This window comes from Amblyomma americanum, chromosome 2 (assembly GCF_052857255.1).
Source record: "Amblyomma americanum isolate KBUSLIRL-KWMA chromosome 2, ASM5285725v1, whole genome shotgun sequence".
Taxonomy (NCBI): domain Eukaryota; kingdom Metazoa; phylum Arthropoda; class Arachnida; order Ixodida; family Ixodidae; genus Amblyomma; species Amblyomma americanum.
Window position 1 is genome coordinate 95,486,873 of NC_135498.1, and position 17,275 is coordinate 95,504,147.

Here is a 17,275-nt window from a genome sequence, read left to right on the forward strand (position 1 = left end):
GTTCGCATCGTGATATGTGCAGCACATGAGAAAATCATCTAATTACCATCATCATCAGCCTTAACTCAATATGATGATGATGATGGTACATACTTTCATTACTACTTAAAAAGGCACTCAGTAATGAGAAACCTCAAGAACTTGAAAGGAACTTATCTCGCAAAGATTACAGCGGAGTCACACAGTGAAGGCTTGAGCTGCTCGGGGACAGTGCAAAAGCATATAAAGACGAAAGCAAAAATGTTCTTGTCCATAATAAGGATCGAATGAATGAGCAGTTTATTTGCCTTGGATGATATAGCACATTGCGGGTGTGAGGTGAAAACAAAAGGCAGCCCACAACCACCTGGGGATCTTTCACTTGCACTGACATCGCACAGCACACGGGCATCTTAACGTTCTGCCTCCACAAAAACGCAGCCGCCGCGGTCAGGTTCGAACTATGACTAAAAACTGCGTTGGTGAGGGTGCTAATGATTGTCTTACAATGCCGAAAACGTTCTCTAGTGGGTCATGGCAAAGCTCAGATGTCACCAAGTACTTATATTTCAGCTTTCCTGTGGAGTAAGCTAGCAGTTATAGAGTGCTTGAAATCAATACCCGAAGGCCATGCAGTGACGGCGACCTGGCATTTTTTTTTCCTTTATGGAACTCTCTCGCAATCTATCCAGGATGCATCCTGCCTTGCAGGTTCTTGGGACACGAAAAATGTTCTGAGCACGACGCTAAATCTTTTAAAGCAAGCACAACACACAACTATGACCAAGAAACAACTCCCAAGCGCGTGACTGCGCCTACTTGTGCTCCGGTGAGTACAGGATGGATGGATAGATGGATACGGTTGAACTCTTTAAATCGGGCGGTGGCTCAAGCCACCTAGCCATGTCTTATGAAATTTTACTCCTGTCTTGCTTTTAGCCACCAATCAGATAACCTTCGCTTGGTTACTTCTAACCTCTTAAAATCCACTTTCCCTTCACTATCCCTAAACTCCAATGCCTTGGGTAAGTCAGCCCCGCTGCTTTCCACTGTAGGGTGAAGCCCTTTACAGAAAAGTATCAAGTGTTCAACCGTTTCCTCCTCCTCTCCGCACGCAATGCACAAAGTGTCTATCTTATGGTACCTGACTCTATACGTCTTAGTCCGCAAAACTCCAGTCCTGGCCTCAAACAACAAAGAGCTTCCCCTACAATTATCATAGATATTTTCTTTGACAATTTCCTGTTTAAAGGTCCGGTATGTTCCCAGTGCCGATTTCGTCAGCATCCCTGTTTTCCACAGAGCTCTCTCTGTTTCTTTAACCTTTTTATTAACCGATAATTGCTGATTTGCCCCCTTACTGCTGTCCAAATATTTGCTTGTCAATTTTCTAGTTCGCTTTCTCCATTTTGTGTCAACATTCTTTATATACAGGTATCTGAAAACTTTCCTAGCCCACTGCTTTTCCTCCATTTTTCTCAATCGTTCCTCAAGTGCTATCTTACAGCTAGCCTCTCTGCTCTCGAAAGACGCCCATCCCATATCACCCTGTACCCCCTGATTTGGTGTATTTCCATGTGCTCCCAAAGCTAACCTCCCTACTCCCCGTTGTTTAATTTCTAGCCTTGCTTGAACATCTGGCCTCATACATAGGACCGCATTACCGAAGGTCGGGCTAGGGACCATCACCCCTTTCCAGATCCCTCTTACCACCTCATGCCTATTGTAATTCCACAGTGCCATATTTTTCATGACAGCTGCATTCCTACTAGCTTTATTCATTACATATTTTTCATGCTCTGTCAGATACTCAGCACTGTTATTTATCCACACCCCAAGATACTTGTACTCATTCACTACTTTTAGCACGAACTTCTGTATTCTATGCTCGCCGCCCTCTTCATTAAATATCATGACTGCAGATTTTTCCTTACTATAATTGAAGCCTAATCTATCTCCCTCTGTACTGCATATGTCTAACAACTTCTGCAGGTCTTCCTTCTTGTCATCCATTATCACTATATCGTCCGCGTATATTAGTCCCGGTAATGTCTGTTTAATCCATTCCCCTTGCTTGAAAAAAGATACGTTGAAGCCTAGTCCGCTCCCCTCTAGCTTGGTCTCCAACCCTTGCAGGTACAACATGAACAACAAAGGGCACAGAGGACATCCTTGCCTAAGCCCCCGCTGTATTTCTACAGGCCCTGATACATTTTTCCCCATTTTATGAGCACTCTGTTACTTCTATATATATTGTTACGTGGCGGCCAGCCGAAGAAAGAGACACGATGATCGATGGAGATGAGATGATTTAATGGCTGCCGGCCTAGCGCGAGCGCTCCTGCCCGCGCCACTGCGCAGTTCGTCGTCTTCTTCGTCACACTACTCGGGGCCACCGAGCGATCGTCCCGATCGCGAACGAGAAGATCGGCACTGAAGATGAAATGCTGCAGATGACGATGGGCTTGTAAAATGGTTGGATACAGAAGAAGGAGGTGAAGGGCTTGCCGCCACGGTGAATGAGACGATCGGCGAATGAGTCCCGGTCCACGAAGCATCCGGGCCGCAGGTTGCCAGGAGCCGACGGCCGAGGCCCCTGGACGCACCGAACGGCAGAGGCAGGAGGGGGGCGGTGTCCTCACGTGTGGGCAGCGTCTCGGGTCGGTCGGGTCATTCCGGTCGCGGCAACGTGGTCAGTTCGTCGTGTCTTGTGGTCGGGGCGGTGGACGGGGCTGGGGTGCGCGGCGAGGTCGGTTCAGGTCTGGCGGGCTGGGCACAGCCGGGCGGTGCGGACCAGGCACACACGGCCGACGACCACGGCAGGCGCAGGACGCCGAAGCTCCGGGACCAGGATGGCGATGAAGGGACCCCAGCACCTCACACCAAATGTTACGTGGCGGCCAGCCGAAGAAAGAGACACGATGATCGATGGAGATGAGATGATTTAATGGCTGCCGGCCTAGCGCGAGCGCTCCTGCCCGCGCCACTGCGCAGTTCGTCGTCTTCTTCGTCACAATATCTTTTAAAAGATTAATTGCTCCATTTTCCACATCCAATGTGCCCAGCATGTCCTACAAATGCTCCTGTGTAACGTTGTCATAGGCTCCCCTAATATCCAGAAATGCTAGCCATAAGGGCCTGTGTTCCTTTTGCACAATTTCTATACACCGTGTCAATGAAAATAGATTGTCCTCCAAATATATGTCAATGAAAATAGATTGTCCTCCAACCTCCTTTGTTTCTGGAACCCATTCTGTAGTTCCCCTAACACCCCCTCGTTCTCCACCCAAGCCTGCAGTCTATCCTTTATAATCTGCATCACCACCCTGTAAACCACAGATGTCACTGTTATGGGACGATAGTTACTCACGTCTGCTTTGTCCCCCTTTCCCTTATATATCATGTTCATTCTACTTAATCGCCATTCATCGGGGACTTTCTCATCCACTATCATTTTGTTCACTACCTGTATTAATGTTTGCTTGGATTTTGGTCCTAACTTCTTTATCAACATAATCGGGATATCATCTGGTCCTGTTGATGTGCCACTAGGAACCTTCTTCTCTGCCCTTTCCCACTCTCCTTGCTCAAGTGAAGCTATTGCTGTAACCGGTCTATCCTCCTTCGATAAATTATGTACCACGTGCTTTGCTGTAAATTTTTCCGTCATCCTTGTTCCTATGTGTTTTGTTGCTTCATCCCCTTCTAGTCGAATACCCTCATCTGTAACAATAAACCTTTGTTCTAGCCTAGTCTTATTAGTCATTGCATTTAGATGCTTCCAGAATTTTTGGGCTGCTTTTCTATCCTTTTTATTTACTTTTGACATCCATTGGGCACCCTTTCTTCTAATTTTCTCATTAATCAAATAGGATATGCGTCCCTTCTACGCTTTATGAAGGTATCCCATTTTCTGTCTACTTCGGATTTTGGTGCCCCCCTCTTCTTGGAATATCTATGTTCCCTGGACGCTTCCTGACGTTTCTCTATTGCCCTCTTGACCTCCTCATCCCACCAACTCTTGGGTATGTATCTTTTCCCTTCTAGCTTTACTCGCACCTTAGCTAGCTCTAGCTCCAGCAATCGAGTTAATTTGGTATAAGTCCATTCTCTTTCACTATTCTCAAAAATTACTTTCTCGATTTGATTGGCTGCTGCTTCCAATTGCTTTTCTGAGTAAAAATTCCCCTCTGATTATTCATCTCGCTTCAGTCCTACATTGCTTTTTCTTCTGAAGCTCAACTTGATACGCTTGTGGTCACTACCTAGACTTCTGGAACCATCTTCATCTATGTTCATTACCCCTAATCTATTATACATCCTCTGTGACATTAGTGCATAATCTATCGTCGAGTGCAGACTCCCTGCCTCCCATGTTATGAGCCCTTCACACTTCTCGGTGCTGTTGCATACAATTAAATCATGCCTGTCACACATGTCCTGCAGCATGCTTCCTGTCGAATCCGTGTACCCATCCAGGTCTTCTATGTGTGTATTCATGTCGCCTAATATAATTATCTCTCCCTGTCTTCCTAGCTCATCAATGTCGCTTGCAATACATTCTAACATTTTCCTGTTTTCCTCTTTGGCATTAGCCCCTGTCCACAGGTACACAAAGCCAAGGAGTGTTTGCTTGCCTGCCACTGTTCCTTTTAGCCATAAATGTTCCTTGCATCCCAGTCTTACCCTTTGAAAATTCATACTTTTATGAATGGATGCCCCAATTCCACCTCCCTTTCTGCTGCCCTCTGTTCTATTGCAATATCCCCATGCGTGGTCTGGGTTACAGGGTGGTTGCTCCATGTCTCTAAGATGTGTTTCCACTAAACCATATACCATTAATTCCTCCTGCCTTAACCGTTCTTCTATTTCCTCCCATTTTAGTCTATTCCTGCCACCTTGCATGTTGATGAAACCTATATCTGAATTAACTTGGCCCTGGCGCTTGCGTCTCTTTCTTCCCCTATGGTTTCATTGTCCCTTTGATCTTAATTCTTCCTTCTCTACACTGGTTCCTTCAGAGCTCTGGGTCCCCACAAAAAAGCTGTTGCCTGGCGACCTATCCTACTACCCACCTTCTTGCCAGTGGCACCACAGTAGTGGATGCCATCCTGTGCAAAAGGGTGGGGCGTAACCTCGTACACTTCCCTGTTGACTTCCATCACCCCGTATCGTAGTCGTTGACTCAATAGCCTAATTACACGGTTAGCCTCAACGACCCTCCTTTCCGTTTCGCCAGCCTGCCTCTGGACCTCTGGGATTGTGCATATGGTCACCTGCACACTCTCAGAGGCCTCTCTAAGCCTACGCATCCCCACCTCCAACTGCGTCTCAAGATTCTGGCTCCTCCCCTGCAGCACATCATTGAGATCAGCATGGATAACGACAAGGTGTTCGCCATCCATGCTGCCCCCCACCACCTCCCGGGCTTTGGCCATTGCATCCACCATGCACTTCCACGACTGAGCCTCCACCTGCACCCGCCTGTCTGCCTTCACTGCCGTCAGAACGCCTCCCTCAACCCTCGCTACGTTCGAGTCCCCGACCACCAGAACCCTCCTGCGCCCTAACCGTTCGCTTCCTAACTCCATCTGTTGGCCTCCGGATCGCTCTAGCTGACTCTCCTGCCGTTGTACGCTATTGTCGCGAGTCTCCATGCCCGCTTTAACCTCTTTCATCTTTTTCTCATTTTCTCACCCAAAGCTCGCTGCGCTACAGCACTGTAGGATCGACGAGCCTCGCCCCCCACCTGACACTTCTCCGAACTGGGGTGCCCTGCAGGCCGCGACGTGAGCGCTTCAACCTGTTTTTCTAGCTGGGTCCGCTTTTCCCGCTCTTCTTTCATCTCGCCCACAATTTGCTTCAACAGGGCGGCATTATCCTCCTCCTTTTTAATCAAATCGGCGACCTGAGCTTCCAGCTTAATCCGTACCTCTCGTTCTACCTTCAGGTCCGCACTAAGTTCATTAAACCCAGCTTCCCATTCCCCTTTTAACGTATGAACGGCGTCCTCAAACCGCTTACACATCTTACACGCGAAGCTAGCCTTATCCGCCTCGGCTAAGCTCCTGAACCCAGTCTCATCTAAATAACACCAACGGTCGCACTTCTGGCACTGTACCAACTCCCCGTCCCCGTCCATATTAACTTTCCTAGCTTGCCGACCAATCGTCTGGCCGATTACGCCTTGTGAAAGCCCGCCAAAAAAGTTCGGAACGGCAGCGGCACCTAGCGAACAAGCGGGAAACTAAAAAAATGTCGACACCGGCGGCTTCAGCTGACGCGGCGCAGTGAGCACACTACCCAATATTCTAGTTCACTGTAGTAATGTACAGGCGATCTGAGAACCCATTGAAATCGAGAGGAGACGCTTCACTGCAGGCATGTTCTTCAGCAGGCGTTGAACCAACTATGCCGCCAGCTCATAGGTTTCAGGCATGGTTTCTGTAGTAACCGGTAGTAACCCCTGAGTCACGACGAAGGCAATACTTTATGCCCGCAGGCACACTGTCGTAATTAAAAAAGTCTAAAGTCGCCTGTTTGAGCGTACTCCTCCATGGTACTCCTCATCTCAATTGTTCAAACCTGAAGTTCAGTGACCAAACTTTTAGGTGTAATGGTTTATAAAGCATAACATCATATCTCGAGCCATCCGCCTCGGTAGCGCAGTAGGCAGCGCGTCAGTCTCATAATCTGAAGGTCGTGAGTTCGATCCTCACCCGGGGCAAGGCGGTTTGTTTTTTTTGCTTTCTTATTCCTGCGTGCTTTTTTTTTGTAATATTGAAGTTTTGAATTCGTAGACGCTACGGGCACTACCGAAGTTTTGGGCTTGTGTCCCAACTGTAGCCATCAACCAAAATGTCTCGTTTCACATCGCGCCACCGCGCGATGCCCCCCCCCCCCCCCCCCCCCCCACACACACACACATAAACACACGCACAGGTGCCCGGTGCACTGTCTGCGATACAGAGCAGAACATAAAAGTGAGAACTTGCAGACATATGTTTTATTATAACATGATTGGGAATTGCCAAAAGCGTGTGCAGCACCACACAACGTGAGCGCATCACCTGACACACGCAAGAGATTACAGAGACCAATGCATCGAACTAGATTAACTGTTCAATGATCGGAACCAAGGGCGGGACAAATGTAAATGTAATAAATGCCAATGTAGCGAAGCGCTCAAAATAGTTGACGCTGTGACAACTCGCCTATTTTCACGGCTGCCATTGGCATTAGGCAACGCCAGCACCGCTCTCCCCCACTTCCTCTCCGCTTCTTTCCACATTGTTGCGTGTTGCGGGTGGTTGCTGTGGTTCGACCTTTTGTTGGCCCGTTTCGCTGTAGAAAGTGCTGCGATAGTGAGCGCGCGCGATGGATCCGGAGCACCGTAGAAAGTTCAAAGATCCTGAATTGGTCAGAGATCTAGTGGCGTGCATAGATTTCAATGTTCTGGCGCCGAGTTTGCAAACTAGGGGCGTCCTGACGGAAGCGATGGTCGACGACATTCGGGTGAGATCATCGATTGCTGCTCATTTGATGTGTTCGTAACATGTGTTCGTGACATGTGTTTGTGAGCTGCAGTCAGCTGTGAAAGTGGATACACGAACCCTCGTGCGAGTCGATCTTTCTCAAGCGCTGCAATCGGCTGTACGTCGCGGTTTTGTGCAGTCGCGTAGGAATACACGTGTTACGACATGCTCTGAATAACGTTTATTGGCGTTTCTTTTTCTAACGTAACGCGAATGGCTTCAGGCGGTGCTGAAATATTGATATTTTGACGTTCTCGAGCGGAGCACGACAGTCTGTGAAGCTAGCGAACCGAAGTACGCTGGTCCGTTTTATCGACACCTGTGTTCTAAACAGCACGAACCCTGTAGACCTCGTTATTTGGTAAACATATTTACTCATTAAATCCACTTCATATCAGCTGTGGAAATTGATAAGAGTGGCGATCTAGCGTTTTCTATGGTAGCGATAAGATAAAATCATATTTTAAGCGCGCATAAAAAATATGCAGTGAGGACTGCGCGACGCGAAACTCAGCTTGTTTGGCGCTCGTTATTCGAACTGTAGAAGAGCTCTGAAAGGCGACCAAGAGCGTCGCTAAGTGATTAGCTGAAAGTATAAGTAGTAAAAGCTACCTACAAGAAGGCCGATACTGTGGATTAGCCTGTAATGTGACAGTCTTGCTTCTAAGAGCTCAACTTGTCGCCACACGACTTTAGTGTCGTGAGGCAGTAGTCTTGTATGGTTGTCACCGATTTTAACACATCGAGTCAAACACCGACTGCATTGAAATTTGAAACGAGGTTGCAACGGTAATCGTTTCTGGTGCCCCTAACAGCTGCCAGACTAGCGCAGTTTCAGACTATATTTGGAACCACAACCTCTTGAACTGACCTGTGTACAGTTGTGCCCCGTTAATATGACCCCCGTTAATACGACCCCTGTTAATATGGACGACTTGAATTACGGAAAGTTTTTCTGGGGACCACACTTTTTCAGTGTATTTGCACCTCGTTAATATGGAAACTCTATGCCCGGACAATGGACAAAGTGAAAATGCACAGAGCCCTTTGGGACCCCTGTATTTTTGTCCCGTTAATATGGACAGCAATGTGAACAAAATCCTGAGTGCCTCTACCAGATGTTCCGCCCCTTATAGTATGAGTGCAGAACACCAGCAAAAGGCAGGCAAATGTGCAAATGCCGTAGTAGTTGCCTTTCTGTCTGTGCGTGGTTTCATGCTTTACAGTCGTAAGGTGCCAGGCCGACGCACCTTACCGTTTGCTACATTGGATGACTGTTTGCGAAAAAGAATTATCTGTATGCTCCATTGAAAACTGTACTTAGTAGTTGTTAGCCGAGTGAGTACACAGTTTTTGGGATATGAACAGTCGCGGTAGGAAATACTTCATCGCATCAACAGGCACTATCTTCCGTCTCATGGGCCACTAGGAGCTTCAAACATGCGTCAACCTAAACCGTTTGGTTTTTAAAATAATGGCGACCAGAATAATGCACCTGAGCTGCTAAGATTGCCCACTTTTCACTTCACGGCCACTGTGCTTAGAAGGAGTCTGTAATCTAAACACGATTTTTCAAAATATTTGTTTTTGTTTTCATTCATGATTCATTATTCTAGACGACTCGCTTTATAAACACTTTTGCACAGAAACCAAAGTGTCCACTTTAATGAGGCACATCGGTATACCCATATGAACAGTGTGTCAACATCTGAGAACTGCACTACTGAAGAAATGGCCGTTTTGTCCTTGTGTTTATACTTTGGTGGTAATGTGTGAATGCTCATTGTAGGTGTAGTGCATAGTAAATGCCAGCACTCTGTGGTTTTATCAATTTCCCTGCACTACCAGAGCAGTGTGTGAAAACTTTTACTGCTGAACGTTTGCAGCTTTCACATCTGTTCATTGTGGGAGGCAAAGTGGTTGTAAAAAATGGGCTGAACCTAGTGACCATACCGTGACTGCCCAGTTCGGCTGCGGTGTTGCATCATGTGAAGCCTTTGCTCACGAGAAACTGTTCCTGCATGAAAATGTTTTGGTCTTTGTTGAAAATTCTGATTTTCTGATGCAGTAGCAGCTTAAAAAATCTCTTTAGCAGCTTTACTTCTGCTCTAATAGGCATCATTGCTTTGTTTTGCATGCAGTTTCTCAGTATCTTTGCAAGAAAGGGAGAATTATCTATTAAATGATTACTGTGTTAAACAATACAGGTTAGTTGGTCAACATCTTTAATGATGAGGGCCATACCTTGCGCTACCACAAGCCGAACAAACAGTTTCTAGATAATGGATCAAGGGGTGGTATCAATCGCACTGATGCAGCTGTATGTGAATTGGTCTGTAGCTTGATGGGCCTTGTAATGAAATAATCTTTCACTCCATATGTGGTGGCGCAAATGTTCGTTCCAGCCACCAGCGTGCATGTCAATAAAGTTTTTAGCAGACAGATGGCTGTTACCTGTTATACCCTCTTTTTTTGCTCTGTGCTTCACATTTGAGTATCAAGTGAGCAAGCATTTTGACAGTTCAAACTAGTGTTTATGCCCTGTGTAACAGGAAGAATGAATACAAACAAGTAGAGAGGGAAGCTCTGTGCACATGCTATCACATCCTTAGTCAGCTGGCACAAACAGGAGTGGCATAGCATGTATCAGCACCTCCTTTATTTCAGTGCCAGCCACACCAATCGCTTCCCATTGGAACCCATTTGGGTCCCTCGATTTGTTTACTTGTCACATTGTGGTGCCAGTTACTTGGAGTGGTAGCCTATGTTCAGGGGTTAGTGTGTTCAGGAGTGGCATATCAGATGCCAACACCTCCTTTATTTCAGTGCCAGCCACACTGCCCGCTTTCCATCGGAACCCATTTGGGTCCCTCGATTTGTTTACTTGTCACAATGTGGTGCCGCTTACCTGGCGTGGTGTTTTCGGTGTTAATTTCTGAATGCAGTTTTCGTTTTTTTTTTCTGGCAGCTATTTTTTTCTACAGGTGAACTACTGACTTTTTTCATGACTAACATTATATTCCTGTGCTGCCAAGGTCAGTAATAGTTTATCTTGTTCTTTTTGTCAGCACGAGCCGTCGATTTGCCAGTAATTAACACACAAATTGCAGTACTCAGTGCTGTGCTTTTAGAAAGAAAAGCTAGCACAGAAAACAAATAATCAAGTTAAATGACGCAACCACCAGACACAAATGCAAATGGAAGTTTACCTCCAAGAACTGGGTTATAACTGGGTTGTCATGTTATCGTTGGGTTGCTGGGTTGAGTAGGGGCGTGACATACATGCTCGGCATGTTGACAGCAAGGATGGAGCTGCCGCTGACCAGTCGCGATAGCCAGAACATGACATATTTTCATGATGCTAATGCTTGGTTTCACGCCACCTATGTTATAGCGTGGGCTAATAGCACCACCTTGTGAAAAAAGGGAGAAGAAAACTTTCTTTATTCATTTGGAGCATTCCCCATCACACTGCTTATGCAGAGCAGCTAGAAAGGCCAGCTAATGAAAGAGCGGAAGAAGGGAGCATTGGCTTGATTACTCAAAACTGGCTGATCTGGCTGGCAGTGAAGTCAGGGAGGCATTGCACAAGTGATGGGGGCCAATTTTGAGAGCTCACTGCTTCTGTGTCACATGGTCTTACGCAGGAGAAAGGGGGCCTGGAAGAGCAAAACCTGTGCCTTCTGCAGCGGCTTCCCAGGCGTGGGCCGCTAGCCTTTGATCGCTTTGTTGCTGTTCTCCGTGAGAATCGCATGTACAAGGCTATTGGGCTGCTCACGGGAGAGGCCCCACAAGAACCACCAGATGTACCTGTGGCATCCGCAGCTCCCCTTGGGATGCGGGCCTTTGGTGGCGGCGATGTTAGATTTCTTGTCGATTCCACACCTAACAGTATGTATGACTCTGAACATTAGACCACTCCATTGTACTACTGAGTAGCCACTTTGAAAGAGAGCGGAAAAAAAAATTGTGTTGTTGCTACTGCACAACTTTTGTAATAAATGTAAACATTAGAGTGCAAGAAAATATTTCTGGTGCTGTGATGTGTATTTCAATGCCTTTTGGTGCACCTCTTAAAACTCTCTTTGTGAAAAGGCTGCAGTGATGGTTTATTTCAGATGTGTCTATGAACTGCATGGCAGGAAACCAAATAAACTTGCCCCACATATTCCTTTTACTTCGTATGTTTACGTGGTGCAGACACGTTTCATGTATCATCTGTGCATGGAAAAATTCGAGGAGTTTTTGCAGACACACAACTAAAAACAGGTGTGAATTGCAAAGTGACAGATTTTTTCCTTTACTTCTACTAGATCATGGTGTTTTGTTTAGAAAAAGGCACACAGTCCTGTATGTTGTTTTGTTGAGAGTAAGTATAGCAATGTCATGTAGGCTAGTGCTAGTTGTAGTGGCTTACATTTGCCATATTTATTAAATATACCTGAGCAGTATTGGGTGCCACGAGATAGCATGGCACCATCTACTGCTGGCAACTCCTTGACCTTGATGTGTATTTTGGATCACATGCCATTTACTGCTGAAATGGCAGCTGTTTTAGTGCCTAATGCTTCTCATTCCCAATTATTGGTGCACAGTTTGCTGCATGTTTTTAATGCGAAAGCACTCCTAGCCGCACTCCCTGTGTTTCAGCAGTGTGTTTCTGTGTATGTGTGTGAAGCCTCTGAGTAGCAGGAGTAGCTGGGTCAGTGGGCACATGAATCGCGCTGTGAGTAAGGCGATGGCGTCCACCTACAGATTGAGGCAGTTATGCACGTTTTCATTTCTCAAAACCGGCCGGAGGTTTAGGAAGGGTTAGACTCCATTGATTTTGAGGAAAGGAAATGCGCATAACTTGTTTTTTGGGTCAGTGGATTCCTCATTCATGCTTCGAGGTAGGTGGATACATGTTTTTGCACAATATTTCATCCTTACCAATATTAAAGCACCAGCCATTTTTTGCTTTCATCCCCCCTATCCATAGTGCTGCTGTTATAGAAATGTTCAGATATGGTTGCAACGTTATTGTTAGTCCCCTAGTACTTTAGTGATTCAGTAAGTGGCATTAAATTTCATAATTTCCGTCCAGAGGTTCCTAGAACATGACATTGAAGTTGTGAAGTAGATTATTTTAAGATGGGACTGTATTATATGAGCAGGTTGATAATGGTATACAGTGTTTTTAATTGTTCACATGAACAAGATAACTTGTTATATTTTCAAGCTTTCTGTCACGGTGTTTCATTGACAACATGCATATATCTGTGTTTATATTCACTTTGCTTAACGGCACCACTGTCCTTGGTTGCCAACTGGTACATTGCATGGGGTATTAGCTGCACAGCTTTATGCCTTGTTCAGGTAAATGCTACTTTTGCTTTCTCTGCCTGGCAACCATCAGTCGTAAATTATATGTTTGAACTGTGGTCAGATTTATCAGCTTTGTGCGCAGGAAAGGCTGTTCTTAGCTGGCACTAAAGGTAAGCACCTGATCATTTTACTGTGAGGCACCAGACTGCAATATGTGTCCTAGCAGTCCTTACAACCAAGCTTACCCTGTTTGTTTGCTTTTAAGATAGTAAATAGCAAAAAAAAAAAACAATTTTCTCATGAACTCTGAATGCATGGACATTGTGCTTCGCTACGAAGCATTAGTATTCAGGGTCTTTTTCACGAGGCACTGCAAAGTGATACCAACAAGAACAATACAGCATAGTCACAGAAACACAATAATCAGGCACGAACAGAGCAACCAGATCAGTGTACAAAATAACACGAATGTTTCAAAGATAGAGCAAAACTTCCTTTAGACGTTATAGACTCTGACCTTATCAAACAGTTCTTGTGGTGAATGCTGAGCCTGCCAGCTGTAAAGCTTGCATAGCTTGTATACTTTGGTACTATTTGCTGCGAGGTGAGTAATGAGAGGCTGAATTAGTATGGGCTAGCTCAGGAGGTTATCTTGTAGATGCATTACTTATCATGTAGGTACTGGTGTGTTGAAGCCATTTACCTGCCAGTTTCATTTGTGGGCATTCACCGTGCCTGATGCTGTGGGTACCTCACAGGCATATGTGTTCTGCCTCTGCAGGTCACGGCACAGTGGGTGAGGCCAGTGATGCCGAGCTGAGGGTGATTCCAGCCAAGGATTGGAAGCATGGCGATGACGTAAGGTCTTGCTTTGCTGTGTTTGGCAACATTGTTTCAAGTGCTTTTGTGCTATGCTCGCATAGTACTGCTTGTTTCCTTGCACAACTCCTCTGTGTTCAGGCTGGCATGGACTAGCTGAACGTTTTGTGCAAGGCAACGCCAGTGAAGCGGTCACGAGAAGAGCAGCAGAATATTTTACAGGATAATGAATTGAGAATCATTGTTTTTTGGGATGATTGTCTTCCGAATTTAGGTAGGAAGAAATGGTAGGAGGCAAGGGACCCCATCGAGTGTATAAAGTTTAGATTTCAGCTCTTCTTGGAAATCGGTGAGAACACAAGAAGCCATGCGTTTTGAACCTTGATATGCTACAGGCAGTGTCATTTGAATTACAGTCGCACTCCTGAGAAGCCTTATTCAGGAGTGACTCATCATAGGTTATTCAACAACAAAAGTTATGTCAAACCAGGCATCAAACTCTTGACCCCAATATTCCAAAAGCAGAGAAGCCACGGGCCTATCAGCTTTGGCATGCGCTCAAATGAGCTGCTGCTGCTGGTGTATCATCTCGTGCTTTAAGGGGTTAGAATTAAAACTATTATCGCTATTTATGCATGAATTGTCACCAAATTTGACAGATATTTACATGCTATACTGATTTTCAACAACTGCTTTTTATTGCAAGCATCTGGTATGTCGAGTAATCTACAATTAACAACCTTGTAAAGGCATCCCTGGGGCATTAATAATTAAGGAAAAAATGCACATGGATGCCGTATACTCATGGAAGTAAAAGTTAAACTCCAGCATACATTTATTTACATGAAAACGTTTCTTACAAAAATAACTTTAAAAAACTATTGCATGTGTGTCTTGTAAAATTGAGAGCTTCATTGCACTTCTCAACAGCTCAGGATTCATATGCAACAAACAGAATAATTCTGCTTTCATTTTATCATTACATAATGCCGAAGGAATGAATGTTAGCAATTGCAGAAAATATGAAAGCTATGAAAATCAGCCTTAAAGTTTATTCCCTCGTTTGCCTCATTTATTGCTTTCATATGCTTTTGCTTTCGGTCAGGGAAATGCAGCATTGCAACCAACAAAAGCTCTGATTTTCTGATCTCTTCCCTTCATGGTGATACTAAAAGAGTGGTGCTCCATTGTCGCAAGCCCGCGGAAATTGCGATGCGCCGAGACCATTAGAAGCACGATTCATTCGCAGTTTCAACAGCCACACATAGAAAAAACCTAAATTTAAAAATTTCTGCTCCGTATTTTGCTATAATTTTTCATCACAAGAGAGATCAAGAATTGAGGATTCTGAAAATTAATAAATTTCAGACTCAAATTTGCACCAAATTGGCGATTTTATTTGCAGCATTTCCCCCTTTAAGGGCCAAAAAAGCCAAGATCTGAAGCAGGGAAGGCGACATTCATTGGAGTAAGCACACATTTAGTGAGCACAATGGATGGGTACTCCTGTAATTTTCGGTTATTTTGCACAAATAGAACGGACCATTAATATACCACGTCTTTGCAATAAATTTTATCATAGAACAGCAGCAAACTGAGCCACTATATAATATTGCAGTGGGTGCATTAAATGTTTTCCCAGTCTACCGATTGCATTGACGGATACATAAACGGTGGCGACTGTCCTGCCGCTTGTTTTCTGCCACAAGAGCTGACCTAGTGCTTCTCACTGAAGTGTTGCTTTCTTTTTTTTTTCCTTGATGGCATTGCAGATATACAGCATGGTACACTCACCAAGGGGCATCTGCCTCATCATCAACAACTGCGAATTTGGGGGCTTTGCCGAGCGACGGGAAGGCTCCGAGCATGATGTGCGACGCATGGAAGCCCTCTTCACGGAATTCCACTTTCACTGCATAGTGCGTTCAAACCTGCGTGCACGTGTGAGTAGCCACCTTAGATGCAGTGAGCGAAACAATGGAACTGCTGAAATTGATACAGCAGTGGTCATCGTCAAAAATAGGATACAAAATTTGACATTCATTACTGTTTTTATTGAGTACATTTAATACTTAATGTAACAAAGTTGAGGGGAGCCACAAATTATTTCGTTAAATTGGGAATTTTGTTAAATCAAGTGATGCATTTCTCGGTCATTTAAATCGATACACTATATTTTATGGTGCAGCAGCATCCAAAAACACCGCTAGCAGGCATGAAAAGAAACAAAAATTATTACTGCAACAAGAAGGGCCCCAGGGGACAACAAATTGATTTACTAGCAAAAAAGTCGGTAATCTTTGCTTGTGTGCGCTTCATAAGCAATGGCCGCACGGATTTCTCCGAAGTCTGAAGTGCGTCCAGCGCGTCTTCGGTTCCCTCGTGTGTTCCTGCAACTGCTGCAGCAGGTCAAGAGCGTCCATCACTTGACCCGGTGTCGGCACGGGAGGTTCGTGATCACTGTGTTCGTGATCGTCAGTGTCGTTGTCTTCGGCCGCCTTTCCCTCCACACTTCCTACGAGCCGCAAGATACCAGCGTCATCCAAAACTTCCATCGTGACTGCGTTTGCATTGGCGCTACGTAGTCATTGAAACTTATTTCTATTGGCACTTCATCCAGTGAGCGTAGGTACTCCCAGGCATCTTCGTGCTGGTGCACGGCGCTTGCGAAGTCCGGTGCAGCTTCGGCAGTTTCAGAGCCTAGCGTATCGAATCCAGCAGCCCTGAAGCAGTTGGCAATTACCGATTGCTTTGTTGCTCTCCTAGCCGCCGCCACCATCTCAACTGCCATGAAAACATTGATCTTCATCTCGCACTTCAGCTCCAGGTTCAGAAGAACTCTGTCGATCACTCGACGCCTGTATGTGCACTTAATGCTATTAATAATTCCTTGCTCCAGAGGCTGAACCACGGACATTGCGTTTGGGGCGGGAGTAGCAAAGCTCGCCGCTGGTCAGCTCGAGCTCTGGCACATAGTGGGCTGTGCAATTGTCCAGCAACAGGCACACTTTCCTTTTCTGACGGCGCATGTCGCTGTCAAATTCCGTTAGCCATGTAGCGAAAATGGCACGCAAGATCCAAGCTTTTGAGTTGGTAAAGTACTTCACAGGAAGCTTTTTTGTGCCTTTAAAACATTGCGGCCTCGCGCTCTTTTCGATGACAAGTGGGTCTCGTTTGTCGGTACCGTCCAAGTTGACGCACAGCAAAAGGGTCAGCCTTTGCTTGCTGTGTTTACCAACGGGGCACCCCTGCCCCTTTAGAGAGCGTTTTTTTGGGCAGCATCTTGTAGAAGAGGCTGCTCTCATTGGCGTTGTAGACGTCACTGAGAGCGTATTTTCCAAGAATGTCGGGCACGCTTTTCTACAGCCAGGCACCGACTAAATCGATGTTCACGGAGCTCGCTTCTCCGCTGAGCAATTTCCCGACGATGCCATACCGTTCTTTGAAGCGCATCAGCCAGCCGGGACTTGCCTTGGACTCGTCCTCACCCAGCAAGCACGCGAACGAGCAAAGCTTTTTGTTGGAGCAGATCTCCGCTCACGGGGATGTTCTTTGCCCGCAAATCCGTAAACCATGCATAGAGGGCCTCTTCCACCCTTCCATGGGGAGTAATCTTCAGCGCTTTTTTGTGTAAG

At 45.8% G+C, this 17,275-nt stretch overlaps 1 protein-coding gene and 1 non-coding gene across 3 annotated transcripts in view; both read left to right on the plus strand.

Moving 5' to 3' along the window:
* Positions 1-6,633: 6,633 nt before the first annotated feature.
* TRNAM-CAU (transfer RNA methionine (anticodon CAU)) lies at positions 6,634-6,706 on the plus strand. The gene has a single exon. It is a non-coding gene; the product is annotated as a tRNA-Met (tRNA).
* Positions 6,707-7,208: 502 nt separating this feature from the next.
* Positions 7,209-17,275, plus strand: part of LOC144121638 (caspase-2-like) — a 41,116-nt gene continuing 31,049 nt past the window's right edge. For both annotated transcript variants that reach the window (XR_013312653.1, XM_077654946.1), the window contains exons 1-4: positions 7,209-7,494; positions 11,162-11,405; positions 13,603-13,679; positions 15,413-15,583. Coding sequence is in view for 1 of the 2 variants with exons in the window: in XM_077654946.1 (XP_077511072.1) it covers positions 7,357-7,494; positions 11,162-11,405; positions 13,603-13,679; positions 15,413-15,583 (630 nt within the window). In the remaining variant the exon portion in view is untranslated. The remainder of the gene's footprint in view (positions 7,495-11,161; positions 11,406-13,602; positions 13,680-15,412; positions 15,584-17,275) is intronic.